The sequence below is a fragment of the Drosophila pseudoobscura genome, chromosome 4, assembly GCF_009870125.1.
Source record: "Drosophila pseudoobscura strain MV-25-SWS-2005 chromosome 4, UCI_Dpse_MV25, whole genome shotgun sequence".
NCBI classification, from domain to species: Eukaryota; Metazoa; Arthropoda; class Insecta; order Diptera; family Drosophilidae; genus Drosophila; species Drosophila pseudoobscura.
The window spans coordinates 14538167-14563355 of NC_046681.1; the positions used below are offsets into that span (position 1 = coordinate 14538167).

The 25189-nt window shown below is 43.6% G+C and overlaps 5 protein-coding genes across 7 annotated transcripts; 2 read left to right on the forward strand and 3 right to left on the reverse strand.

The window, feature by feature from the left end:
* The first annotated feature begins 888 nt into the window (after positions 1 to 888).
* On the forward strand, positions 889 to 8750 carry Oatp26F (Organic anion transporting polypeptide 26F). The gene is made up of 7 exons (XM_001355760.4): positions 889 to 1286; positions 4540 to 4871; positions 4929 to 5112; positions 6254 to 6356; positions 7058 to 8017; positions 8081 to 8269; positions 8327 to 8750. Exons 1-7 carry the CDS (start codon positions 998 to 1000, stop codon positions 8448 to 8450), a joined length of 2181 nt encoding a protein of 726 aa, XP_001355796.3. The 5' UTR covers positions 889 to 997; the 3' UTR covers positions 8451 to 8750.
* On the reverse strand, positions 1533 to 2548 carry LOC117184222 (uncharacterized). The gene is made up of 2 exons (XM_033380823.1): positions 1974 to 2548; positions 1533 to 1846 (listed from the first exon to the last, which is right to left on the reverse strand). Exons 1-2 carry the CDS (start codon positions 2127 to 2129, stop codon positions 1568 to 1570), a joined length of 435 nt encoding a protein of 144 aa, XP_033236714.1. The 5' UTR covers positions 2130 to 2548; the 3' UTR covers positions 1533 to 1567.
* Positions 8674 to 10649, reverse strand: LOC6902359 (prolyl 4-hydroxylase subunit alpha-2). The gene is made up of 7 exons (XM_015181460.2): positions 10415 to 10649; positions 10061 to 10354; positions 9801 to 9997; positions 9224 to 9744; positions 9116 to 9160; positions 8894 to 9059; positions 8674 to 8831 (listed from the first exon to the last, which is right to left on the reverse strand). Exons 1-7 carry the CDS (start codon positions 10621 to 10623, stop codon positions 8773 to 8775), a joined length of 1491 nt encoding a protein of 496 aa, XP_015036946.2. The 5' UTR covers positions 10624 to 10649; the 3' UTR covers positions 8674 to 8772.
* Positions 10650 to 13448: 2799 nt separating this feature from the next.
* DIP-iota (Dpr-interacting protein iota) lies at positions 13449 to 18138 on the forward strand. Of its 2 annotated transcripts, XM_033380819.1 has the most exons (6): positions 13452 to 13802; positions 16836 to 17079; positions 17137 to 17492; positions 17556 to 17837; positions 17904 to 17975; positions 18038 to 18138. In XM_033380819.1, the coding sequence occupies exons 1-6, from the start codon at positions 13721 to 13723 to the stop codon at positions 18127 to 18129; spliced, it is 1128 nt and encodes a 375-aa protein (XP_033236710.1). In that variant the 5' UTR covers positions 13452 to 13720; the 3' UTR covers positions 18130 to 18138. The 2 variants fall into 2 exon arrangements, with proteins under 2 accessions (XP_033236709.1, XP_033236710.1); XM_033380818.1 differs by having other exon boundaries at positions 13449 to 13802; positions 17556 to 17975.
* A 10-nt stretch (positions 18139 to 18148) lies between these two features.
* LOC4816265 (uncharacterized) lies at positions 18149 to 25186 on the reverse strand. 2 transcript variants are annotated; one of them, XM_001355763.4, is made up of 4 exons: positions 24506 to 25173; positions 22635 to 23470; positions 19523 to 19816; positions 18149 to 19459 (listed from the first exon to the last, which is right to left on the reverse strand). In XM_001355763.4, the coding sequence occupies exons 2-4, from the start codon at positions 23277 to 23279 to the stop codon at positions 19157 to 19159; spliced, it is 1242 nt and encodes a 413-aa protein (XP_001355799.3). In that variant the 5' UTR covers positions 23280 to 23470; positions 24506 to 25173; the 3' UTR covers positions 18149 to 19156. The 2 variants fall into 2 exon arrangements, with proteins under 2 accessions (XP_001355799.3, XP_033236707.1); XM_033380816.1 differs by lacking the exons at positions 18149 to 19459; positions 19523 to 19816 and adding an exon at positions 21615 to 21659 and having other exon boundaries at positions 24506 to 25186.
* Between the last annotated feature and the right edge of the window lie 3 nt (positions 25187 to 25189).

Genomic DNA, 25189 nt, shown 5'->3' on the forward strand with positions numbered 1-25189 from the left:
TTGTTTAAAACTATAAATGTAACTATATTATATAGATGTATATGTATGTATATCTCTATACATTAAGTAGGCAAAAGCGAGCAAGTTTTTATTCAAATACTATTTTCCAAAATGCACCAATCGAAACATTTTCTTCTCCTTACTTAAACATTTGATCATTGTATCGTACTTAATTTACAAAAGAAAACAACAGAAAACCAATGAAAAGAAAAGATGGAACGATTTTTGGTGCTTTCAGGCCTTATTGCTAGACAGGACACCCCTCTTAAATTCGGCAATCGAAACTTAAACTCATTTAAATGTTTGATTGATCAACACTTTCGGTACTTTGAACAGTGAATTCATATTCTGTACCTATGATTTTTCGTTGCATTGGCAAATTAAACGTATTTTCATAATCTAAGTTTATAAATTAGTAAAGAAAAAAAGCAGACCTACTAAACCGAAAAATTTACTGAATAAACTTTTGAAAGTTGTAATGAAAATATAAAATATTTTTTGTAAGGATTATCTATCTTCTGGCGGACTATCTCTGGAGAACATTACTTCTACTTATTCACTGCTCTTCCTAAAACTATATGAAAACGTTATGACATCTGTTGATATGAGCCCAAGACCAAGGGATATGTTATGCACATACATATGTTGTACAGATGACAGGTGGAAGGAGGCACGAGTGGGTGGGTGTGTGTGTGGCAAGGAAGCGTAAAAATTTCATTCATGAATGTGTCGCGCTGTAAATGTGCTGTTGGTGTGGGTGGCTGCTGCCACAGTGGGGGTGGCTTCTTAACAGAGCTCTGTTTGTGGCAAGTCCTTCGCTGTTGGGCCCCGCACACGCACACGCACACAGAAGTCAGGCTGGGGGCGTGAGGCCGAGCTTCATTCTGTGGCAGATGGAATATCTGCGTTCAGTTCCACTTCGAGTGTCGTTCGGTGCGGATCGCAGTCGCAAATATTCTCTCTCGTTGGGACATTGAGTGAAGGGGAAAGTGAAACGATGGCAACTGTGGCTACTAATGCGGACGCGGATGCAGCTGCTGCTGCTGCTACTCCTGTGGCACTGGAGTCCACCGTCAATCCAAAGTGTGCCAATGTGAACAACAATAATAGTGCCCGCTCCAGCCGGGTGGGCAGTGCTTCTGGGGCAGACCAGGACACGGATACAGATGCGGCATTACAGGTGGACCAGCGCTTTGGCTGGTGCAGCTTTCAACCGCAGTGGCTGCAACGTTTCTGCACCGCCAAGTGGGCGCTCTTCTGGCTCTGCTGGGGCGGTGCGTTGCAAGGTGAGTCGGCCACTGGATCCAGACCAGTCCAGAGAATCCAGAGAATCGTTTCTTGTGGGGGCTCGCCACTTAATTCGTTTAAATGGCTCGTCTCGCGCGAACTTTCGACCCACGCAGTATTTTATTTATTCAGTTTTTGTGGAACGCAGTGAAGGTTACACTTGAAGCATCCAAAAAAATTTAACCACCAACCGGATTAAGATATATGTATTTGCATGCTTTGGAAATTTAAATTTTAATGAAATAATATTTATAGGATATACCCCATTCTGAGTTAATTCCTATGCCCCCTTAAATACTCGTACATTGTAGCCAGCGAGCATATTTCTTTGGATTATTACACAAATAAAGAAAACTTTCCTGGAAAGAGCTGGGCAAACTTTGAACCAGGAGTCTGTACGCCTGGCCCTGTACTCCGAAAGACAATGCCATGCACATCCGCATCGCTTCATTAGCATCCTGAGCAAATCCTGAGACCCGGCCCAAGTCTGTGTGCAACAGATAAGAGTGTTCGCTTCGCCCAAAAGGGTTTGAGGTTGGAGCTGTTGCTGGAGCTGGAGCTGGGGCCAGAAGCAGGTTGAAGTTGCAATGAATAGACGCAAATTAAAAATTAATATCAGCCTGGAGCAGTCGAGGGAGTTGGCTTTTCTAGCCCGAGGATGCATTAACCTCAAAAAATCCACTCACTTTGAATAGTTTGAAAGGCCCGGTGAAGTGTAAATGGTTCTCCACAAGGAACCAAGGCGTCGGAGTGGGATGGTATCTCTTGACGTTGTCATAGGCATTTTTGGTGGGATGGGGCATGGGCGTGAGTCCAGTGATGCTGCTGGGGGGAGGCGGCATAAATCAAAACAATGTTAATCGCTGTTTACCCAACCCAACCCCTAGCCCATCCTCCTCCACTGAACGGAGACCGTGGTGTCCATGGCTACGGGTAGCTTTAGCTTCGAGTTCGGGTTCCACTCCTTACGGGTTCACGCGGTTAATTAAAATTCGCCAATTTCCCCGAAACTGTCGACACGTTTATGCCTGTTTCGAGGGATTAGGCTATGTTCCAGGGATTAGATGAGATGAAATTTGCAAAAGTGCATTCGCTGGATGGAGGCCAGTTTGGCAATTTTTGGATGCTTGCCAAAAGGACACTCGGAGATGAGCGCGTGAGCGGGAGCTAAAATTATTTCGTATGCTCAATATATGCACATATGTACACATATAGGAAATCATGATTTATTGCCCGATACGACAATAATTAGAATAGTATTAATATATGTAGAAGGTTATACCCGTATTATAATATTTTAAAATGTTTAGTTATTATTATTTCTATTCGTATTATTTTTTATTAAAGTCGCATTTTTTTGACATATCCCAAAATGGTTTTTCATATCAATAGTTTTATGTATCTTCGGACAAATTTCAATTTGAATATAAATCTAAGCTATTCTACTATTTTTATAATTATGCTTTTTTCCAATCGGAGAGCTTTTTTTAAATACTTACATTTATGTTGAACTCCTTTTGAATTCTACATCTCATTCCATATTGATTGTTAAGCTGAAAATCGAAAAGTTTCAAGATTTTCTCCAATAGGATCTCGATTTGAGGTCATCACGTGGACATCTCTGGTTGAATTTTGCCCTGCCCTCGTATTTATGTCTTGGCCGTGTGCTGTAAGCAAACTGGGCTCTTGCAGTCTCTGCTGCATGACTGGGCTGCCGGCATCTGTTGCACATTGCGCTGCCCACTGACCCTCGACGTGGGAATGCTTCCGGTTCGCTTTTGGGAGTCACATAGAAGCATCGTACCCCAGTACCAGTACCCAGTACCAGTACTCCATCCATCCTCCATTGGCCCACCCGCTGCTCTCGCGCCTGCAATGTTTGCTGGACTTGCCCACAGGATGGATCGGATACGGTTTCGGACGGCACGTGACCGAAAATATTAATCAGTTGACACGGAATTAACATAAATCATCCGCAACAATTTTGGATTGTCGCGTTCGCTCGCCATGCATCAAATGGTTCAAATGGTTTATTGTTGTTGCTTATGCCGCAGAACAGAACAGAGCCCGACCCGAGTATCTTTCTATGGAAATGAGACTCGACTCTGGTGACTGCACTCCCCAGGTGGAAGCACATGCATGCGAATGTTTTGATCCAAACGATGATCCTATTTAAGTAGTCAATGGCAGAGGCACAGTCGAATATAGGAATATTTATAGACCCTTTCTTGGAACTACTATAGATTTTACACTGTGGCAAAACTGGTCCATAAAGAAGATAATGAATCAGTTTCTTAAATTCCTGCGGATACATATGATTATATGGTGCTAACATATGACATAATCTAAACTTTAATTGATTCTCGAACTGATTCTGATAATTACCTATGAAATTGAAAGCATTCTTGATAGCACACGTATTTTCTATACATTTTCTTTTTTTTTTTGTATACTTAATGTTGATATTCGCATCTTAAAGTCTATCATGTGCTAATTAGACAAACAGTTTTCATCAATATTTCCACATGGCCGCAAAAGGACTTACTTCAATCGATGTCCATGCAAAATAGGAGATTGTCACGTAGCCATAGCAGCCGTCGGCACTTCACTTCCTTGGCAAAAGGTCACACACGCACTTCAGAGACTCCCGCCCATGTCTCCCCTTCAAAGTCTCAGGGTTTTCCTGGTGAAATATTAAATGATTGCACTTAGTGGGGTAAATGACTCGTAAGTGTCATCGTCGTCTGCCACGCTCCTAGGACACCTTTAAGTCCGGCAGATGACCACGGGAGGACCGGACCGGACCGGACCTCTTTCAAACACGAGACGATTATTGGAAAATAAATTGAATTTGTTGTTCCGGAGGGGGGGCCACAAAAAAAATAATATTCTAAGCAATACAATGGCAGTGGGTCGAGAGCGGAGAGGCGTTCGCAGAAATAACAGATTTATAATAGAAAATGCGCCTAAGCTCAAAATCAATTTGTCGTACAGATATTTAATTTATGACCCGCCCCCCGGTAACACCTCCTCCATCAGTCAAAACACCACTGGCTTCCGCCCTCGTGTCCTATCCTGTAGCGCTCTGTATTGTATTACAATCTGTTAAACTGCTGCCTCTCTGGAGTCATAAAATCATATTCTTCACTCACTAAAGTTGGGGGATGATCCCTGCCCCAGATGATAGATAGCAGGGGATGAAAGCGAACGGAAATCTATCCTTGTATTGACGGACCAAACTTTCTCTTTCAGGTCTGATTGTCAACGGATTGATCAACGTCTCAATCTCGACTATAGAGCGGCGCTTCGGATTGCGCTCGAGACAGATGGGCCTGGTGGCCAGTGGCTACGACTTGGCCTCGTTCGCCTGCCTGGTGCCTGTCACCTACTATGGCGGACGGAAGGGTGCCTCCAAGCCGCGCTTCATTGCCATCGGACTGATAGTGATGGGTCTTGGTTCGTTGATCTTCCTGCTGCCCAACTTCCTGGTGGGTCCCTATCGGGCCACCATTGCCGAGGCGAATGTCTGTGAGATGGGGAGCAGCAGCAACCCCAATGCGAACCCGAATCTGAATCAGACAATGGTGCAGTAGTAGATGCGACTAGCTGTCATGGCAACTAAATCTCTGATATCCTTGCAGCAATACTCCTGCGAGGTAAATGCTGGGAATGGAGAGCGCGAGGAGTACGATAGTTTAACGTGGACCGTGTGGCTGTTCTTTGGGGCTCAACTGCTCCATGGTGCCGGTGCTGCACCCCTCTTCACACTGGGCGTCACATACATCGATGAGAATGTCTCAAAGAAGATGTCATCTGTTTACTTGGGTAAGTTTCGCAGGCAACGGCAACGGCAATGGCTACGGGACGGCAACGTCTCATTGATAAGACGCGCAAAAACTTTACTTTTGTCTGGAGTCGCACAACAAATGAAGTACTATGCACAAATACCCACACTCTTCGGATATCGCACTCCTGGGGTGGTTTGGTTATAGGGACGTATCAAACAGAGTATCCAAAGTATCTGCTAGTTGCTCTCACACATGAATATTTATTTTTATTTGCGACATCGGTTACAAAGGGAAGCAAACAGTATTTACTGTTTGTGCCCCAGGCTCAGTTCGCAGTTCCCAGTTCCCAGCTCCTAGCTCGCAGGAAATCTCGATCCCAATCCTGTGACAGAGGTCTCGTGCCGTGCCAGCCATCCTTCCCCTTGTTGACCCAATTTTAAAGAGCAGCCGCCTGCGATGGCGACGGCGACGGCTGCTCCTGATTGTTGCTGACTCAGTTCAGACTTAGACTCGAGTCCAGGGAAGAAAACGAACGCCAGCGGAAATTTATTGCCTCTTAGTTAAGTTTATCGTGGCATCCGAAAGACGACAGTGAAATTATCAAACCCGTCCAGCCTCGGCTTCAGTACGAGTACGAGTAGTCCTGTCTGTCTGTCTGGCTTTGAGACAATTGAAATTCGCTTTGGCTGAGGCGTTTTCCTTCACTGAGAGTATATTCGAAGGCGTAAGCCTCAAAGGAAAGATAGTAAGGTGCGTTTCAAAGATGTACACCTAGTAATAGTTCTAGTATAAGCAGATTACAGGAGACATAGTCAATTACTCTGTAAATGTTCCGATTTCTTACTGGCTTATGCGAGATAAGATAAATCTCTTTGTCAGAGATTTAGACATCATTAATGATTACTTAAGTTTTTAGAAACTATCGTAGAAGATGAAATTATAGCAGAGTAAACATTCCACCGCCTTAAATACCCGAAACGCACTGTATTTCAATGTATTGTAAATGAAGGTCGCAATTGAAGACTTTTGTCATGCAAATTAAGATGCAGTCAGATGATAAGACCAGCTGGAAGGGAGAGAGTTTGCTATCCAACCCAGATGCGATGACAATTCGAACCGTTTCAAATTGAAGTTTAATTGAAGAGTTTCCGATGCTATAACTCGATGTTTTTTGACAGGCATCTACTATACGATGGCCACCGTTGGACCCGCCATTGGCTACGTACTCGGCGGACAATTGCTGCTCATCTACACGGACTGGATGACCGTGGACCCCGTCCAGTAAGTGTGCATCTCTGATAAGCTGGCAATGATTGTTATTAATCGCGCGACTTAGTAGCAGTAGTAGTAGCAGCTGAAGGAGTGTTTGTGGGGGTCTGGCAGGTGACTCCAAGCTGCTCCCAGGAGAGGCAGGAGTATGCTGGGTACTGCGGGGCTTATTTGTTACTCTGGCAACGGCAAATGCCACAAAGCACTGTGCCGGGTAAATATCTCTAGAGAGTAATAAAACAACATTTCGTGCTGACAACAAGGAAATAAGGTGCGAATGAGCATTTGTTTGATTCACATCCCACTTCCCCTCATCCCCTGGAGCGGAATGGGGATACCAGCACAGGGGGTGGTAGAAGGATGGGGTGGATGGAAGCCAAAGCAACAAGCAGCCAAGCAGAGGGATACACATGGATACAAAAGAGTCGACCGCATGGCTTATTGTCAAGGAGATGCCATAAGTCATAATGTCTGCTACACCTCCTTCCCATCACTCGGGAGTCCCCCTCCAGCAACTCCTTAAATTATGTGGAAAACATGTAAAATTTTGTTTATGATTTTTTGCGTGTTTACGAGAGATTTTTGGGCGACCTATTGTTACCGCCGTGGAAAACATAAATTCCCATTTCAGTTAATTTACACGAGCAGGGCAGGAGAACTGAACCCCAATCCTTTCCAGCACAGAGTCTAATCGATTTCCCATCTCCTCGTAGGTTGAGCCTGACCAGCGACAGCAAGGTTTGGATTGGTGCCTGGTGGCTAGGCTTCATATTCGCCGCCGGAATGTGCCTCCTTATAGCCATACCCATCTTTGGATATCCGAAATCACTGCCGGGAGCGGATAAACTGCAGTTGGAGAAGGTCTCTGAGGCGCATGCAACCAAAACGGTGGCGGAGATTGGATCAGAGGGATCGGAGGGATCAGATGGATCTTGTGGCCTGTCCGGTGGTCGGCGGCGACTGGGGCAACTGCCTCATGCGGTACTCAGTCTCTTGAAGAATCCCACATTCTTCTTCCTGAACCTGGCCGGGGCTACAGAGGGTCTGGTTATAGCCGGATTCGCCGCCTTTCTGCCCAAGCAAATCGAGAATCAGTTCAGCATTTCGCCCATGCTTTCCGCTCTGGTGATGGGACTCATTACGGTGCCAGCTGGCGGCGGTGGCACCTTTCTGGGCGGCTATTTGGTGAAGAAGTGGAATCTCGCCTGCAGCGGCATCATCAAAATGTGTTTGATGGCCACCACGGTGGCGGCATTTTTTACCTTCTGTTTCCTGGTGTCTTGTCCCAATCCGTGGTTTGCGGGCGTCACTACCTCGTACAATCTGGAGGCCAGGAGCGGACCACCGGAGCTGGTGTCCAACTGCAATGCGAACTGTGGCTGCAGTCGCACCAACTACGATCCCATTTGCGGCACCAATGGCGTCATGTACTACAGTCCCTGCTTCGCCGGCTGTGGCCAGGAGGAGCATGTGGAGAGTCTGAAGCGCTATCACAACTGCAGCTGCATCGAGAGTGTCGGATGGGTGGACGATGGCGTCGCTCTACATCCGGATGCCACCAACTTGAAGTGCGACTCCACGTGCCAGAGTCTGCCGTACTTCGTGTGCCTCTGTTTCGTCCTGATGATCTTCACGTTCCTCGCTACGATGCCGGCTCTGTCCGCCACATTGAGGTAATCTCGTTATAGACATGTCCTGCGAAGAATTCTCATATTATTTGGCGTTCCACCCTTTAGATGCGTTCAAGACGAACAGCGTTCCTTTGCCTTGGGGCTGCAGTGGATCAAGGTACGGCTGCTGGGCACTATACCCGCTCCTCTTATATTCGGAGCTTTGATTGATGAGTCCTGCATTTTGTGGCACGAGTCCTGCGACGAGCAGGGAGGAGGAGCCTGTCTCGTCTACGATAATTTCTATATAAGCCGGTAAGCTGAAGGATTACCTATAGAGTATCTTAATACACTATTATTATTCTCCGACAGCTACATGTGGCTTTTGGCGTTGATTTGCAAGCTTGGATCCGTGGTATTCTTTCTGTGTGCCTGGTGGTTCTATGTGCCACCCAGCAAGCCAGCAGTCAATGCCAATGGCAAGGAAGACATTTGAAGATCTGTATCCAAACCGAAATGAAATAACACTCATACATATATGGATATCCCACCAGACCTGTGGCTCATATTGGGCACATTACGTATTGTCTGTGGGAGGATTTGGAATCAGTTTAGCATTAGCATTAGCAGTAGCATTTAGAAACGAAGTAATATTTATTGGGAATCAATATAAGATCCTTTTAGATATAGCTCGAATTTCTCAGTAGTATTTATAACCATTTTAAGAAGGTAAATGTGTGTGTATTTAGCCATAGACTGTAAGATATTTTTAAATAAAAGGCCATTTTATACCCAATGTATGAAGAAAAGGGGAGGATCTACTTGTAGCAGAGTTTGACAAACATCTGATCATAGGCCATCAAACTCTTGGTTAAGACTAAATAGAGAAAACAATATAGTATAGTAATAGATATAGTAATATACATATGTATAACTTACTCCATCTGTTGCCTTCGATCGTGGGACACACTGCGTGCCGTGTTAGCACATGCGGCTCCCAATCGTTGTGGATGTTGTACCAGAACAGGGCGGATCCTTTCTTCGGCTGGATGGTGAGATTTATTTTCGGAAATATGGTGGCACCTCCCAGCGGGACATCGGTCATCTGCGGTGGATAAATGATGTCAAAAGAACATGATATGACATTATAAAGTTACTCACATAGAACAGAAAGGTGACTAAACGGTCGCCCTCTTCAACGAGTTCCTAAGTAATCAGATGTAGGGTTTGAAGGTATAGTAATTGTGGTTTCCATTGCAGGTAACGTACCGGATTGGCCTTGATGTCTGAGTAGTCCCCGTGCTCCGGGAAATGACTACCCAGGCCATAGTTGACTGTTCCCAGTTGTGTGTGTTCTCCCGTAAGCAGACCCGAAATGTCCGCCATGCGGTTCACCAGATCCCTGTCCAACTTCTCGCCGCTACCCTCAAATATATTGACATAGAAAATTCGCTCTTTCTCTGTCGTGGTGTAGTTATCCGTGTAGCCCTGCACCATCTCCGCTCTGGTCAGGTTGACTGTCAATTGTTCGAACTCGCTGTCGTATAGGACGTCGTGATATAACCATATGAGTGGATCCCGACTGACTTCCTCCTCCTTGAGCGGTGCCAGGCGCAGGAATGGAGTTGTGGTGTGATTGTAGCGACAGACCAACATTGGACGTGGCGGAAAATCGCCCCTGCAACCCCGTTCAATGAGAGTCGCTGCGGGCTTTGGCTTTAGATATACCAAAGGGATTGCAGGATCCTGCGACAGTTCCGCCAGATACTCATTTATATGGTCGATGGAGCCTGCAAGAAGTAAATCACTCTGAGAATCAGTTCGTTTCGTTTTAAATTGAACCAACCCTCATGCAGTCTGCTAATGAGAAACCTTTTTCGAACTTCCTCTTGATTGGGGCGGTAGAATTCTCGGGCAACCGGATTCAGTGGTAACTGAAGGTTATTCCATGTCAGTCTGTACCACTCAGCGGCTCTAGTGTATTCCGATCGGTTGTACATGAAGTCAGCTAGGATGAGACACTCGGGTGCGGTCATGCGGGTACTGACGAATTATTATATTGGCTGTATCTGTATTCGAATGGGAAATATTTGGGCGCGTTCTTACTCGAGTTGAAGTCCCGCAACTAGTCCATTGGCCATATCGAATGCCTTCAAGTCATAGAATCGCTCGATACGCTCCAAACCCATTAGGGCTTCATTCATGTCCACGGCATTAGGCATTTGTGCCACAAGTTTATCCATTTTCTCGACATCTTCCTGATCTTTGATGTAGGACAACCACTTGGGCCAGTCTTCATGGGCACGCCGAAGCAGTCCTAGCGCGTTCAGAGGATTGGCCACGTACTGAACGCGGCTCTCAAGTCTATCCAGATTCACATGGGCCACAGAACAAAGGTATCTATGAAACTTCCTTCAGTTAAATGTTTATCTTTGGAACGAATCGTTTATCTCCCCTCACTTTTTTAGAGTATCCACCTTTTTGTGGAGAGACCTTACATAGCTGGTCAAGTGTTCCATGTAGGAATTTTCGATTTCTCTTAGTTCTCCAAGTGCCCGGATGGATGTTGTGTATATCAAAACAATTTTCTTTTTCTCCTCACCCAAGATCATTGGAAAAAGGGCGGCTGACAAGCAGACGAATAGATAAACAACCTTTCGTAGCGACATTGCGAACTAGAATACTCGAATAGAATACTAAAATCAAAATTGGAATTCGTAAGCTTTGAGGAGCGTTTCCATGGCTCGTTTGCAACGCTGAGAGACGTCTCAACGAAGAAGAGTCATTCGCTGGAAATGGCCACCAAGATGACGTGTTCAGCGGTCTAAGCTAACTAACCTAGGAACTACATAGTTAGCAACTAATAGTTTTCAGTGTAACTGGGCGGAATTCCCAAACTTGGTATATTTTATAAATATAGCACTCTACCCTACCCTACTCTCGCCTACCCCAATAGCCCATAGATGGCATCACAGCGTATACGTGATCACAAAGGAAATTATTAAAATTTTTAAAGAATGGATTGTTGTGTTGTAATTGATGTTTTGATGTATTTAATGTAATAGTGGTAAATATAACAATATAAAACAAATTTTTGGATAAAGAATTCTTATTTTAATTAAATTCTTACTTAATGCCAGGTTTTATGTTAATTTATACTATTATTTAACTATTTCTGACAATTTATGTAAAAGTTGTTATTTTGTTGTTGTATTAGTTGTTTTTTACAGCTAATTCAAAATAATATGGATTTATATTGCCTATTTCCGATTCATCCGAGTCATAATAAAAACTGTAATCATTATTTAAAGGCTGAATATTTTCTAGAAAATTATAATGGGGTGTTTTTAAAAAAGCCGGTCACGCTTGTAAAATTTATTTTTCGCACAGGTCACGATTTGTCCACCTGGCTGTGAGGCCACATACTTTCCAGTCAAAGTCAGTATTGGGGTTTTAAATTGTGTTGTTTTCCAGATTTTCCAGATTAATGTACTGAAGGCAAAGCTACGACGCGGGTTTAACAGCCAAATTATATGAAAACATTAATAAATTAATAGATAATAAATAAAAATGAAATAACCAAAAATAAAAATACATCAAATTCTTTACATGCCGACGGGGAATCGAACCCAACCCCGGTCTCTATTTTAATATTTGTAATAGAAAATATAGGAAAAATATATATAAAATAACAGAATAAATACAAATTTTTACATCACGACGGCGATTTTAACTTAGGGGCTGAGGCGCTGAGAGTGGCAGTACTACCCACTGTACTGCCCAATTTATTACCAAATTGGTAGCTAAAAGTAAAACTTGTAATATAGTTTTACAAGAGGAATGAAGGAGTAAAGAAATTTTCAGAAAGAACAGTTAGGAATGGAGAAATTGGTATATATAGAGCAGAAATTTGCATGAATTGTTACCAGTTGCAACTGAGCTTCCAGCACAGTAACATCATCATGTATCACGCCTTAAACTCAAGCTGATCTAATAGTTCAAAGTATTACTATCTTTTAAAGCACACTTTCTACTTTATTTTTTTTTCCACACAAGACGAACCAATTGATTTGGGTTTCTTTTTTTTTTTGACAAAATAAAACGATATATGTACATATGTATGTATATAACATATAACAAATTTTAACACAAAATGACTTTAAATCTTTATCAGAATGAGAGGGCTAAATTTTTATCAAAAACATTTATTAATTTTCCATATATAGGAATGATCATATTGAAATATAATTAATATTTGTTTCAACAAAATTTTCCCAATTATTTGGGAATTCCGCCCAGTGTGCGGTGGCGCTACTAACGTACATGACAACGGTTTGTGTCTTTGATAAATAACTTTTGATGGGCGGCGCTAGTGAGGACACAAAACCCGTTGAAAATTTGAATGGAAAAAACATCCAAAACTACACTCTGAAAAACTTCCTGATTGACAATCAAATAACGGATAAACAAGATATACTATATCGGGCCTTGTGATCGGGGAAACATCCTCGATGGTATCCATATCAAAGATCAAGGATATTTTCAATAGTCTAGTGGGTTCTCAGGAGATTTAATACAATAAATTTATAATAATAAAGCAACAAAATAATATTCCGCTTCCTTCTGGCTAATAACGAGTCCTGTACTACTTGAGTATCGCGTATGAAAATGATTTTGCTCATACGTACTCGTAGGAGTTGTATATATATTTGTTTGTAGCTTCGTACTTTGACTTTATCTAACTCTATCAAATTCGAGCAAACTCTTCAGTTTTCTGCACCGAGAGAAAGTTGCATATGCCAGCAAAAGATTTCCCCCCGGGAGAAGAACAACAACTTGGCTATTATCATTATTGTTATCGCTATTGAAAAGCGCTAATTGTGCGCAAATAATGAGCCAAACTCCAACCATATTCGTACGTGGCGGCATGCCGGAAAGCTCACACATGCAAAAACCTGTTGGGAAACTGCAAGCGAGGCAGAAAACCGAGGCGCCACAGGATGCGAAGAAAGGCGAAAGTTAGCGGCAGATGGAGATGTGCAGACGTTCGAATAAGTACGAGTATGTGTGGAATGTGGCATTTCTGGGGGTTAATTAGAATGGGTATTGAGAAACAATTCGAAAGGGAGTGTTGCCAGGATATCTCCGTTCATTCCCATGTACGCCCAACCAAATGTCCTTTTCCTAGTGTCCGGTGTCACATAGCCGTGCTAGGAGCAAAAGCTAGTAGCACTGCGACGAGCGTCACGTGCATATGAAAATGTTACGTTGGGCGCTTTATGAATGAAACATTTACTATTGCATACCTTCGCCTTTGCCTTCGCCTTCGCCGTTACCACCCCAGCCATATCCACTCCACTTTATGCCATGCTGCTTGGGGCACCTTGACTACTGGCCGCACCGCCCAATCTCGCCCCCATTGCCACTCGGCCTGCCCGCAAGACACATGCGCAACGCCATCGCCAGGCAGCATTTGAATTTTGAATATGAATTTTGACACTTGATTATCAGCGCTGCTCGCAGTTCGCGGCCAGTTCCAACTGTGTGCAGACGTTCGTCCCCGGCAAGACAAAAACTTTGGAAAAAAAACCGGAAAAAATAAATTTACATTAGTGCAGCGGAAACTCGGCTTGGGCGGCTATTTGGCCAGTGAAAGTGGCAACAACAAAGAGAAAGGATAAAAGAAAGGAGTACGACATTTAGGCAAAACTTTCGCACTTTGGTTGGCACTTTAGTGGATGTCGAAGCCAGACCAGAGCTGGGAATATGAGAAAAACCTTCGCTGATGTCTGGCTCCTGCTGCACTGCGTGTGTCTGAGCCGGGCCAGCTTCTCGGAGTTAAACAACTGTAAGTTGGCTCTTAATAGCTATCTTTAAGGGATGAACATTGCGTAGAATAAACTAAATAATTATAATGAATATCAACGAAAGCTTAAAAAAAGGTACAAAATAGATACCATATAAAATACAAATTCTATGAAGATAATGTACATTTAATTAAATATATTTCAAATTCAACACCCAATTTAAAATTAAAAGATGAAAAATCACTTGGAAATGTTTCAACTAAAAAATCGTCCCTTAAGTTTATCGCGGTCTAGTCGATCCTTTAATTTTCAACCCACAAATATCAGTAAAACTTTGAGGAACATCAGTTAAACGGCCACATACTCGTAAATTTCTCAGCAAAGGTTCAGCTAATTGACTACATTTAACGTGGAAAATATCCGAAACAAAAGTACTAACAAAAAGCGTTATAAACACCAACAGCAGCAACAGCAGTGGGCGCCAAATGGGGCGGGTGGCTACCGCCTGGCAATCGGAAGTCCAACGAGTCCATAAGTGAATAAACTGTGGCCAACATATTCCCCAGACAGAAGGGATAGGGACGAGGAAGAAGAACAGCGAGGAGCAGCTACTTCCGCTTGGAAAAATGTGCGCCAAAAAGCCCAAACCCAGCTCAAAAACCCAGAGAACATTACAGAAAAACAAAACAAATTTTCCTTGACTTTGGGAAGCCGATAAATGCGATAAATATATCAGAAATATTGGTATATTTAAATCAATGTGCCAAATGCAAAATAAACAGAAATATTGGCAGGCTAGCCGCAGTGTGCGATAAGAAAGTGAGAAGTGAGTGGTTCGGGCCAAGAATGATGTCCCGAAACCCCCCGAAACCAAAACTCCATTCCTCCTCCCAGCAGGCCATCAGACGGACAGCCAGACAGCCAGACAGACAGACAGTCGCGGAAAGGCGACGTTTTTCCACTTCCTATTGCACTCAGCGCAATTTTCTTTCCACTCTTTTGTGGCTGGTCGTGCTACTGATTTTCTGCTGCTGAAGTGTTAAGGATGGCGGTGGTGCAGTCCCCCTGCAGTGGGGTACGGGTGCTGTTTTATTTTTTTGGCAGACATTGCGTGCTGGTTGTGCTGCGTTCCGCCTGCAAACGGCAGACAGTTGGAGTGTCTAACAGACAGGACATTCACTTTCCGTTTCAAGTTCAACAGTGTGGGGAAAGGACTCCTCCATGGTGAAGATATATAGTAGGACCTGTAAGACAGAAGTTGGATTCCAGCTGTGCCTCGTAGACATTAAAGATCGAAGCGAAAGCCCAGTATGACTCAAAGGAGAATTACCAAAGAGGATGCTAGATGAATCTTAGAAACAAAAGAAAAGCGAACGGAATCGGAGAAGCTTTTAGAAAGAGAAGAAAGATATATCGAGTCAAGAGACAACAATATAACCCCTACGACCATATAGAGTATCGTATGCTATGAGACTACAGTGAATTTCCTGCCACAAAGTTAGAAACAGGAAAACCATTTAGCGGCCACAAAGTTAAATGCGAATTTGCATTACCTGCCAGACATACGTATGAAAAATATCCACATACTCGGGCACACAGAGGTGTATTATGGTTAAAAGTCTCGCTTGTCCCTTTCTTTGGAATGTTTCAATATGCAAACATGCAATAACCAAATTGCAATAACAGCAGCAACCATAGGCAGCCAAACAATGGCGAAAGGTAACCCCTACCCTATCCCGAACCGAACCGAACCGAACCATACCCAACACCCATAGGTAGTGGTGGAGTGGTGTGTGCCCGGCATACCGAACCCAAACATAATCGCAAATTATAGGCTATATAGCATGGCATCGTCGTAGGCTTCCTTCCCCCCAATTGGATGCTAGTTTGTGCTGAAAAACGCCCACACCCGCACCGCAATCAGTGTAAGAGGTGATGGTGATGGCAGTGGTCGCGACGGGGCAAATGTAAGGGTGGAGCCATAGCCAGAGCCAGTAGCCAGCTTTTTACAATTTTCTTGGTACTAGCAGCTCCCTCTGCTCTATTAGACTTTTGCATTTTTTCGGGTTATTATTTGGTCATAATTGTAATTTAGGTATTTGCTGTGTGTGAGGAAAAGAAGGACTCGACTCCACGCTCCGTGCTCCACTCCTCCTGACCGCAGCGTGGCCACAAAATCATGCTACTTGTTAGGCATGTGATGTGATTTCTATTTTTTTTGCCGCCTTTGTTAGGGGGTGTCAGGTCTGAGGTCTGAGGTCTGGACTTCTGTGTGTGCGGTTGGGTCTCCCAGCGGTTAGAGGCTGACGGGCAAATGTCGAAGTCTTCGGCTTGTGGTCGAGGAGCGGAGCTTGACTGGAAATGATTGCGTTGAGTTGAATTCCATTTACCCTCCTCCCATCTGAGAAATTATCAGTTTGAGCCTTGCAGGTTTTTGAACTGTTGTAAGAATAATTACTGAAAACTCTTAACATTTCTTTGAATTCTTCTAGTGCATGAAACTGAAACCTTCCTGCACATAATTTCACATCTTAAGAACCAAAAGACTGGCGGGGAGGTCATCCCTAATAAACAATTAATTTAACTAATTGTTGGATTATTTGCTGTTTGCCTTCGCTTAATGTTCGCTTGGTCAAATTTATGGCCGCTGGATAATTTTAGGATAATTTTAGGAAATTTCTTTGACCACTTTGGCGGGGCATCTGGCAAGCGTTGACAACTTTCGCCTGAGGCCGTTGACATTCTGCAGACAGAGGCAGAAATGAGCGGGGAAAAGAAATTAAATAATTATATTTTTAAATGTGGATTAGAAATGGCCAACGATGGGAGGCGGCCGAACATTTCCGAAAAACAAATTATTGTAAATTCAATTATATTTTCTCGCCCGAGTTCCTTTAAATGGGTACAGCGGAAAGGCCAACATCTAGCATTTGCAAGCCTCATAAACCACCCCCCTATTAGCCCATGGTGGACTGCTACCCCTGGCATATCCCACAGTTACGTTACGAGTATATCTGCCCCATTTAGTACTCTAATAAGCAGAGCCATAAATGTCAACCAACCTGCCTTTCTAGCGGATCCCAAGTTCAGTGGCCCCATCAACAATGTAACCAGTCCCGTGGGACGCGAGGCACTGCTCACTTGTGTGGTCCACGAGCTGGTTAGCTTCAAGGTGGCCTGGCTGCGGGTGGACACGCAGACCATTCTCAGCATACAAAACCATGTCATCACCAAGAATCATCGCATTGCCATCTCCCACACGGAGCATCGCATCTGGCAGCTGAAGATACGCGATGTCCAGGAATCAGATCGCGGATGGTTTGTACTATTCAATAAGGACAGGCCAAGAGCTGAAATATACCATATTCGCTGCAGGTACATGTGCCAAATCAACACAGATCCCATGAAGAGTCAAATGGGTTACCTGGATGTGGTGGTGCCACCCGATATCGTTGACTTTCAGACCAGCCAGGATGTGGTGCGTGCCACGGGACAGAACGTGACACTCACTTGCTATGCAACAGGCGTCCCCACGCCTACCATCACCTGGCGCCGCGAGGAGTCTACCCCACTCTGGCTAACAGACGAGGGCGATCGAGAAGTCTACAGCGTCGAAGGACAAAATCTCACGCTGTGGCAAGTGCAGAGGACTCACATGGGTGCCTATCTCTGCATCGCTTCCAATGGCGTTCCTCCAACGGTGAGCAAGCGCGTCATGCTGGTGGTGAACTGTAAGTAGAGAGATTTATCTAGAATATACCATAAAAGTATCATTTATTTTATTTTCCTGACAGTTGCGCCCACAATCTGGACACGATATGATACCATTTATGTGGGTTTGGGTCAGAAAGTGACCCTGGAATGCATCACAGAATCGCAGCCGGCATCAGTGAACTTCTGGCTGAAGGACACGGAGCTGCTGCAAGGTGGCTCATACGAGTCCGTCGCAGTGGATCACGCCTATCGGATTGTGATGCGCATCACTCTGAGACCGGTGACCAAGCGAGACTTTGGCGAGTACAAATGCATAGCGAAGAATGCGCTGGGCGAAACGGAGCGGAGTATCACAGTGCATCGTAAGTCGGTCCGGTCCACATACAACGATCTATATCTTACGCAGTCATCTCTTTCTGTGATCACAGATAAAGCCAAGAAGCACGGACAGCATTCGCACCAAACATCCGCGCACGAGAGTCAATTCATTGTCATCGAAGGTCTGTAGTCAGTGTCAAAATTCTAGAACATCTTTTCTTATATGCTGTTTTACAACTTTCAGAATACTTGGCTAATATGGCTCATCGGTTCTGTAGTTTTCATTCGGTTTGGCTGATACTTTTGTGTTTTGTGAATAAAGTTTCCAGTTTTTGAACAGTCAAACACTTGGCGCTTTGTCTTTTAGCCACTTTTGAGGCGTGACTGCATCATTTATATATATCCTAATTCACAATTTCATATTAATTATTAAATATAATTTCGGTTACATAGAACTAGTACATAGACCGATTCCGGGATAAAGTAATGCAGGTGTGAGACATTGGACAATCAAAGAATTAAATTAATACCCCGCAGTTCCCCTGCGGCACATTCGTAGAATGATGCGAAAGACATTGATTCTTTGCAAAAATTTCCCATAAGCGAACGAACCATTCAACACGAATGATTCCGAATGAATTCCGATTCAAAGTGGAAAAAAAGATTAAAATTGCTTTAAAATTACGTTAAATTTTTGCGTTTAGATGAATATAGATAGAAAATTCCTATACTATATATGGTAGATGTAATACAATTTTTCAAAGGAATATTGTATTGTTCAATGCAGAAACCAGTGTCACGAATGTGTTGCTAATGGGACCTTGGCATAAAATCAACACTTTTGATGCTGCTCTTTTTGGGTGCATACGCATAATCGTACGCGTATTGATTAATTTTTGATTTGCTGGCTAAATAAAATTGTTCTAGGTCCTCTATATAGGTTTATCATCTCGTCATCACACATTTAAAATTAACTACAGTTCGCTTTAGTTATGTACAATTGGTTTGGTTCCTTAATCAAAGATCAATTGAATATTTAGCTAAGACTCGAATTGCAAACTTTACGCTTAACATAAAGAAAATTTAACTATGGGAGAATTCATTAATGGTTAACAAGTGTCTGTCTAAAATGAACGATGGTCGTCTTGTTAGTCCCTTTCCATCCTTTCTTTCTGCTATTTTTTTTGGGGTTTTGTGGCAATAAATTGCGTGTGATAATTGTTAGAGCGTGTCGAGGTAGGCTTAATAGTTTGTTAGTTTTGGGTTTTTTTTTTGGCTTACAAACTAAGAGCATGTTGTGTTTTGTGTGAGGATGTGTTAATGCGCTAGCCTAAGACTGTTTTGTTTAGAAGTAATGCTATGCTCAACTTGAGCTGTCGTGCCCGTTGGCCAGTTTGGGAGGGGGCAACTCCATTTTGGGCACTTCAATGGCCGGCGGCGGTGTGGCGCCCTTTGCCTTGGCCAGTACATTCCTCTGCTCGTAGATCTCGTTCACCAGCTTCTTAACAAACGGATGATTGAACTTTCCCTCCGTCGAGTCGAAGAACTCCTGATGCTTCAGCAGACAATTGTCGCGTTTCTCGTACTCGAACGCCTGCATCACCATGTCCAGCCGATCCAGATCCTTGACGAACCTGCTCTCAGCGCTTTCTGCATGTTCGTACTCCTAAAGATAGATAAGAAAATTGGTATACTTCGAAATTAAGGAATTGTCTGATAGATGTCTCACCTCGAAGAGCTCCATTATGCGCTTGCCGCGGGGTTCGATCAGTTTGCATATATCCTCCATAGCCTTGAACTCCATAGCCCTCTTTTCCTCCTTGGACACACCACAGAATGGGGTTATATCCCCCACTAGACTCTCCGCCAGGTCGTGCACCAGAGCCAGTTCCATGCACCGTATCTGGTTGAGTCCCTCGCTGCCATCCAGCAGAAATGTGAGCATGCTCATCCGATACATGTGACCCGATATCGATTCACAGTCGTTGACATCACGCAGCACCCATCCAGTGCGTTTGGTGTGCTGTTGGATAGAGAGGCAGGCACTGGGTTATTGGAAATGTAATATATGAAATGTCGCTGGAACTGTGGCATCTTTCCATTGATTCCCTTCCGCCACACCAGTGAGCACTCTGCCTAATTAAAAACATTCGATGCCGAGCGACGCTGGTGACATCGTTGCACACATCAAGGTTGATGCCTTGCTGACGCTGAGGCCTCTGCCACTGCCGCCGTCACCGCCACCGCCTTCAGGCCTTCAACTTAAACCTGCCATCGAGGGCGCTTACACGCTTTCTAGACTGTTGCTATTTGATCAATAAAAGTTTTATTTATAGCAACCGTCGCTGCGGTATGCGGCAGGCGGTAGGGCAAACAAGGTCCCAGAGACGTTGCTGCATGCCCATTGCTGAAGCTGATTCCTGCCTCTTGCCATTGAGCTTCCTGTTTAACCTAAAGTCTTATATGACCAGACTGTATTGTCAATAGTCCGTGACTTATCGGGCTACGTTGATTATCTCTGACCAACTCCGAGTTGTAGTCACGTAATGAAGTGCAATTGTTTGGCTTATCAACCAAATCGGCCAACGTTAGTCAGAACGAGCTCTGCGGTTGAAACAACATGCATAATGATGCACAAAGTAAATGGATATAGCAGTTCCATATCATATCTCAATGATAGATACTTATAACAACGATTTGAGGGCGTATATTGGGTTCAGTTGATTAATTGTGTTGTTGGATCGAACATGGAATTAATATTTACTTTATCTCTCGAGTATCAATTAATGAAAGTAGTCTTCGATATGAACGAGATAGAAATCAAATGTCAAATGATAGTAGAATGTGAAGCATTTCTTTGTGAGTGTCAATAGGTTGCTAACAGTTCGACTGTGATCCATAATTTTCTGTAATTTTGCAGGGGATTTCTGTGCACTGGTCTAATACCTACTACATATCCTTTAGCTCCAATCGTTCTCCAAGAAATAGTCTTTCAGTTTCTCTCATATTTCCTAAACTGACAAAAGTTCTCATTTCAGCTAATGGCTTCATTTCACACGGCCTTCACAGATAGCATTCATTATTAATTTCCATTTTGTTATGAAAACAGAATAGCGACGATCCCTCTCTCTCTCTCTTTCAACCCTCTTGTAGAGGTGCACACCACAAAAATTCTCCCAGATAGCGTCTATATTTTGAAGGCCAAGATCAAAGTCACGCGTTGATTTGCCTTTCTTTTTTTGTATAGCTTTTATGTCGCGCTCTATATACTACGCTATATGTACCTATGTATAAAGAAAAATTTAGAAAATTACCACTCGGAATATTTCGTTGTGGCTTTGTCGAATTCTGTTGTCCTACATACGTCAATGCTGACGATTGAGAATTATTCTCACTGAAATTTTAGATTATTTCTAGATATTTCAGCAAAAACCGAGAATACGAATTTACGAGAATACGAATTTAATGGAGGCTCACGTGAGCGCCAAAGTTTTTGGTTGTTTTGGTTTTTTTTTCGAAGCTTCTCGGGTTCAGAAATCATTTCGATTGAGTGGCATATTCATCGGTGGACGGCGGGGCAGTCTGATCAAACTGCAATCGATTTGGTTTTTGGGGGCCTTTTTTCGATAAGGAAATGAGTCCCGTGTTCTCTTCTTCATTTCGTTGAATGTTTCGAATGAGCTCTGATTAGATAAACGTTAAGCTATCTCTAGCAGAGTTCGTGATAGAGGGTCTGTGGAACGTGTGCAGCTCTCTTGACTTTTGCGCTGTTTGCTTGGGCTTTTGTTGATTTAAAACAGCTGTTCTTTGCCTCTGGCTAGGTCTTTGTTTATAGTTTATCGGTAGACTTTGCCCATCGTCTGCATCTGGTTGTGTAAAATATTACAGAATTACTAAGCTAATTTTAAGCAGAAACGACAATGTGTCTTAAGTATACTCGCACGGAGAGCATTGTTCAAGTATAATACACACGATTTATTGTATACATATGTACATATGTTTTTTTTTGGCAACCGACTATACAAATTGAAGTGGAGAGGGACACGAGAGCGAGGTTGTCTCACAGATTATACAATATTTTCACAAAAAGAAGGAACAAAAGAATGAAAAGAGCGTCGAAAGAATAGAATGAATTATACAAAAAATAAATAAATATACTTTCGCATTTGATTTTCTTTGGTTTTTGTTTACTTTCTTGTAGGCTATCTGTTCGCAAAATAAATTTGGGGATTTTCAGTAAATATTTTGATAGAATTGATAGAATATGGCTATATCTATACGATCCTAATCCTCAGCAATCTTTATCCCCTCTATAGGACTCAATCTAATGTTTCCTATCTTAATCAAATAGAATACAATGTGTTAATCAAACATTGCCAATCCAATAGGATTTGTTAAACGACACTATATATTCAGATTGTATCTCCAGAGCTCTCTACTATAATCTCTAGGCACAATTGTTTTAACCAAAGCCTCATTATATCCCCCTCAAGGTTGTTGCCACACACACTATGGACTTAATGAAAACGCAAAATACGAGTATAATCTTCTTCATATAAGGCACGTGATCCACGGCCACCATTCAAGACTTTAAGCGACGAGACGAGTCCGTCATTTAAAAAACAAAACTAATCTGATTGTCACGCGAAGTCGGGGGGCTTCGATCGAGTACAGCGTACAAATTGCTGACTGAAACGGAAATCGGAAATCAAAGCAGCACCCGGGTGCAAGCGCTCCCCGAGCGCAGGGTGGCGGCGGGAAAAATCGATGCGAGCATATGACGCGACAGTACACAGTACAGCACAGCACATGAAACGGGTTTCGTTCTTTATCATATATACCTTTAGATTTCCGATGAGCTCCATGAACTGCAGAATCTCGGCGAGACCAGTGCTGAAGCAGGGCTTCTTGCCCGTGCTGGAGGCAGCCTCCTGGCACGAGGCGCCCAGGCCATTGCTGGGAGTGGTGCCGGACGCTGCCACATCACTGGTGCTAGCGGCTGCTGTGATTTCATCCGGTTTGTGGGCCTGGGGCAGGGGCTCCGCTGCTAGCGAGGACATGGCGAACTTTGTGGTCGTCTGTTGCTGGGAGGATTTGGTTCCGTGTCCACTGGGTGGCTGGGTGTGTATGAGGCGCTGGATGTCCTGTCTGCGTTGCTGCAGCAGCTTTCGGGCGAATTGCGTTGACAAGTTTCCGTTCACGCTGTGCGCCGACTCCGAATCTGACTCTCCGTAACAACAACCGTTGGGGTTCGAATGGGACGAGCGAATGGCGTTGTGGCTGAAGTTTTCGTCGCTCGACACCGCTGTTGCTTGACTAGATTTCTTTGGTATTGCTGTATTTGTAGTTGTGGTTGTGGTTATTGCTGTAGTTGCTGCTGATGGCGTCATGAGATGCCTGAGCAGCCTGTAGAGATCGCTGCCACCCACGCCGCAGTTGCCGCTATTGGCGGTCGCTGCTTTGATTATTTGCTGCAGTGAGAACATGCTTGCTTCGGAGAAAAAGAGCGCCAGAGACTGCTTGTTTCGGAGAAAAAGAGCGCCAGAGACTGCTTGTTTCGGAGAAAAAGAGCGCCAGAGACTGCTTGTTTCGGAGAGAGTTGCTCGCGCGTGATCGTTGGCTACAAAACTGGGGGCCGAGCGTCCGACACGTGATGTGTGTATTTCGTTTGTTAAGCCTGAGGGTGAGAGAGAGAGAGAAAAGAAATCCATTAGCATTGTAGCATGAACTCATACAGTTTTGTGAGTACTGTGATAACAGTTTTGCAGCAAGCAAAGCTCGTTTTTGGTTTTCGTTTGTTTGTTTTTGTTTTCATTTGCATTTGTTCACTTTTATTTTTTCTCTTTGCGAGGACCTTCAGTATTGAGTATCGGAACCAGATATATATATATATGCATATATATAAAGCACACACACCGCCATACTTATAATTATCCTCAAATAGTGGATGTATAACTGCGGTAGGGCAGAAAATTTAAAAACTGGCGGAACTACACGATTCGTCTGAAAATACTAATGAAATGGGATCCCTATTAGTAAGCGACTTTAAATCGAAGAATAAACCACACATACATTCGCGAATTTCCGAATGTGTTGCTCATTTTTATGAACCGTTCAAAGTGCAATTAATGACAAAAACAAACAATAAATACAGCTTTATCAGCTGCCGCCCCACTTCCCAGACAGCCGTATAAACATAAAATGTATGTATGAAAAAGGTCTCTACACTTTTGATCAAAATAATAGGTACACACCACTAGCTCCGTCTGCAGTTTGCTGAAAAATGATTGCAGAATAAAAATAAACACCTATTTATGAGCGATTTGCTTGGTTCATGGGAAAATGTCGATATCCTCCCCAAAATCCCTCGGAACACTCCGCACTTCCGAGAAGGCAAAGGTTCGTTTCAGTGACCATTCAGTACGTTTAATCCCCTATGGGAAGGTACTTATTATGTTACCCCCAGGTGTGTATACTACCATTTTTACACTCTCTATTCGAGAGGATTTTCTGAGGAAAGAAACAGAAACAGTTGTTGCAAGAATGTATAATGCTATTTAAGAACTATCCACTCGCTATTGCTTTCATGCAGTTCTCTATGCTAGTAGTGTACCTATTATAGTGACCCCATGTGTATGGTACTATTTTTACTGTTCATGTACTATATGCATGCATGTGTATGTATATGTAGAGGATGAACTGTTCTGGTTACCTTGACACTACTCGGAAAGAAGTTCCGTTCCGTTTTGAGGGGAAAATATATAGGAAGCGAAGCGCGTTTCCGACAGACAACACTTCAAGGTGTGCTGTGTCTTGTGGCACGTAAGCAGCGGCACGTTTCTCGCCTTTCTCTCTGCCTCTTGCCCGTTTTTTCAATGTAAGCGACTAAGAGCGGCGCCTGCCAACAACAGACTAAAGTTTTTAATGCGACAACACAGCGCGAGAACGGCGACGTTTGTAATTAGGAATATAAATAACACTAAACTAATATACAGGCACATACACCGACATCGACACCCACACGAATGAACAAGCACCAACAAATAGTTAGAATCACTAACGAAATTTATGCAACAGCTCTTGGTGCATTCTGCCGCTGTTTCTCTGCACTTTTGATTCCCTTAATATATATTACTCGTAATTTTATTCACTTAGGCGCACGTCCGGGCCGTCCCTTCCGATCGACCGTTTTTCACGCCTGTGGTTCTAACAAATGCTGGCCGCACTCCCAACATTAAAACCGACAAGCGATGCCCGCCGAGCAACGACAAACTTGCATGCTTTGTTTAATTGTTTCAGCAGCAATTGCACAACAAAGTCTTGTTTTTGGGTTATTTTAATTTTTCTTGTGGGTGGCGGTTGGCGGGTGAGCCAGCTGCTGCGGCCAGTGTGCCCT